The sequence below is a fragment of the Triticum aestivum genome, chromosome 5D (assembly GCF_018294505.1).
Source record: "Triticum aestivum cultivar Chinese Spring chromosome 5D, IWGSC CS RefSeq v2.1, whole genome shotgun sequence".
NCBI lineage: Eukaryota > Viridiplantae > Streptophyta > Magnoliopsida > Poales > Poaceae > Triticum > Triticum aestivum.
In genome coordinates, this window is record NC_057808.1 from 399198854 (window position 1) to 399202050 (window position 3197).

The 3197-nt window shown below is 48.6% G+C and overlaps 1 protein-coding gene across 1 annotated transcript; it reads left to right on the top strand.

Moving 5' to 3' along the window:
- The first annotated feature begins 239 nt into the window (after positions 1-239).
- On the top strand, positions 240-3197 carry LOC123122101 (probable UDP-arabinose 4-epimerase 1). Its single transcript, XM_044542239.1, has 10 exons — positions 240-599; positions 867-994; positions 1281-1394; positions 1488-1595; positions 1726-1817; positions 1901-2042; positions 2157-2257; positions 2353-2482; positions 2596-2740; positions 2825-3197. Exons 1-10 carry the CDS (start codon positions 536-538, stop codon positions 3064-3066), a joined length of 1266 nt encoding a protein of 421 aa, XP_044398174.1. The 5' UTR covers positions 240-535; the 3' UTR covers positions 3067-3197.

A 3197-nucleotide genomic window follows, 5' to 3' on the forward strand; every position in this document is an offset into this window, starting at 1 on the left:
TAAGCGTGGAAAAAGGGACTTTACTGGACGGACACCGACGAGGCAACGACTTCAGCGCGTGGTACCACAGCCGTAGCGTCACTGAGCTATGGCGAGAAAACGACAGCCCCCTCTCTCTCTCTCCGACGGTCCTTCGATTTCCATCTTTTCCTCCGCGGCGGCAGCGCGACGGACACCTCATCACTCCGCGAGCCCGCGTCCTACTCCTCTCGTCTTCGCTTTCCCTGGCTGCGTCCTACCATCCCATGGATCCACCCACCCACCCGCCGTCCGCTTCCTCGCCACATTTCCCTTTCCCTTTCCGTTCCCAACCCCACGATTCACTCATTCATCCATTGGCTGCGCCCCTTCCCTCCTCCTCCCCTGCCCCAGTCACAAAGCTCCTTCCTTTTCCTCGTGCCCGCCTTCTCCTCCCCTGCAATTCTTTCTCTGTTCCGCTGTAAAGGCGGAGCGGCCTGGAACAGGGTTGTTGGATCTGAGCCAGTGAAGGAGTGGCCGACTGCCTCTGCGACCTCTCGCCGCCAGCCGCAGGCAGATGCTGCCCACCGGCAGGAGCAGGCCTCAGCCCAGGCCTGCGCCCAGATCTTGGTCCTTCTCAGGTGCGCTGCTGAATTTCACACTCCATCCTATCATATCAGGCTTGTGATTAATTTCCATGTTTCTTCAGACTCGGTTAATTTGGTGATGAATTTACCAGGGGTGCTTGCTTATTTCCCCTCTGTCCTGCATTAGCTTTGTGTAGTACAGTAGTAGTACGTATTTCCATGGCCATCTGGTTGGTTGCAGAGGCGTCGTGTGTGTGTGTCAGTGTGTGTGTGTCTGTAAACGACGTTGCTTTTAACTGAATGAACTCGTGGCGTTCGCAGACATGGACCTCTCTGATCCGAAGCGCAACTCCAGATACCTCAGCAAGATCATCATGGTCGCGCTCCTCACGGCCATGTGCGTCGTCATGCTCACCCAGCCGCCCTGCCATAGGAAGGCTCCCAGCGTGGTATGCTAACCCTTCTTCCATCCCCTCAACCATGCATATGTATTCGGAGAAACATCCGTTTGCGGCGTGTCATGGGGTTGCAATGGTAGATGCTGCATTGCGTGGTCAACTATCACAGATTCACAGCTGCAAACTGACAAAACCATACACTACTAAGCAATGCAGTAGAATGGCACACTGAAGCATGCACTACTTTATTGTGCACTTATGCTACTTGTTGTAATTTCCGATTTCATTCGAGTGTGGCTCGTGTTTAAATTTTCACAAATATATGTGATGTGTGCAGTTCTCCATCCATGAACTCGGAGTAACGCATGTGTTGGTGACGGGTGGCGCTGGCTACATAGGATCGCACGCAGCTCTTCGACTGCTCAAAGACTCCTTCAGAGTCACCATTGTGGTTGGTACTTGGCTCAAAACTACTGTGCATTGCTTTTATCTTGTTGAAATTCAGCATCATCATAATGCAGACCTTTTTTTCTCTTGTCTTTAGGATAATCTTTCAAGAGGAAATATTGGGGCGGTCAAGGTTCTTCAGAACTTGTTTCCTGATCCTGGACGATTGCAGTTCATACATGCTGATTTAGGCGATCCAATAGCTGTATCCTGACCTCTGTATCATTTGTAATAATTGGCTATATGCCTCTCGTTTGAACTGTGAAGATGAACAAATATGTTAACTTGGCATGGAAATTGTTTTATAAGATTTTTGTTCCTTAACATACCCTTAGGTTAACAGAATATTCGCAGAAAATGCATTTGATGCCGTCATGCACTTCGCTGCCGTAGCGTATGTGGGTGAGAGCACGCTTGAGCCTCTGAGGTACTAGACTTTGCTTGTCATCTTGCATTATCCATTCGCCAACTACCTAGCCTACCTGCACAAGATACTGAAACTTTGAACAGGTACTATCATAACATCACTGCAAACACTTTGGTTGTGCTAGAAGCCATGGCGACGCACAATGTTAAAACCCTGATCTACTCTAGCACATGTGCCACCTACGGGGAACCCGAGAAGATGCCTATCACTGAAGAAACTCCCCAGGTCAGTTGTGGCCTCTGCAGCCTCTTCTTTCCGAAAGTTTGAGAATTTTTCATGGCGTGTAAACTTTGAAAATGTTTCTTTTCCTGAAGTTGTTCACTGAATCCTTTTGTCCAGTTTCCTATAAACCCATATGGCAAGGCCAAGAAAATGGCAGAGGATATCATTTTGGACTTCTCCAAGTCGAGGAAATCAGACATGTCGGTGATGATCCTGAGGTCAGTATCTCTTACTAACAACTGTGAACTTCCTTATCTAGCACCATAACATCTAAAACCATTTGGTAACTGAGTGAGCATCCTGAAACTTTTAGATACTTCAACGTCATCGGCTCTGACCCTGAAGGAAGGCTGGGTGAGGCTCCACCACCCGAACTGCGTGAGCATGGCCGTATATCCGGTGCATGCTTCGACGCGGCACTGGGAATAATCCCGGGTTTGAAGGTACATCTTCCACCAACTAATTATCTGCTGCTGTGTTTGAATCCCTTCCGCTATCTGTGAAAAATACTCGCGCTTTTCTTCTTTCCTTACCAAGTTCTTGCTTTTATTCACAGGTCAAAGGTACCGACTACGAAACGGCCGATGGGACTTGCGTGAGAGATTACATCGATGTCACCGACCTGGTCGATGCCCACGTGAAAGCGCTCAACAAGGCGGAGAGAGGCAAAGTTGGCATATACAATGTTGGCACCGGAAGAGGTAAACCATCAGATAGATCATCACCACATATCATGGTATGATGATAGTGATGTTAACCTTTTTCTTTTATCTTTCCATTTCCAGGGAGGTCAGTGAAGGAGTTTGTGGAGGCTTGCAAGAAGGCGACCGGAGTCGACATCAAGGTCGACTACTTCCCTCGCCGCCCGGGTGACTACGCGGAAGTGTACAGCAACCCTGCAAGGATCAACCGCGAGCTGAACTGGACAGCCCAGCACACCGAACTCCAGGAGAGCCTCAGGGTGGCGTGGACATGGCAGAAGAAGCACCGGAGTGGCTATGCAGACTCGGGTCGATATATTTTTTGACTCGTTCACAGAGATAGCAGTTACACATAATTTATATAGCGTGTATGGTCATTTGTTCAATTCCTGTGATTTTATTATATTTATATGTGGGAAGTTCACCAGTTGGTTATAAATATCGATATGTTCTTTCA

Coding starts and splice junctions, on each gene's coding strand:
- LOC123122101 (XM_044542239.1), top strand. CDS start 536: ATGCTGCCCACCGGCAGGAGCAGGCCTCAGCCCAGGCCTGCGCCCAGA. Junction 1,596..1,725: donor ATTTAGGCGATCCAATAGCT/GTATCCTGACCT, acceptor ACATACCCTTAG/GTTAACAGAATATTCGCAGA. Junction 2,741..2,824: donor CAATGTTGGCACCGGAAGAG/GTAAACCATCAG, acceptor TTCCATTTCCAG/GGAGGTCAGTGAAGGAGTTT.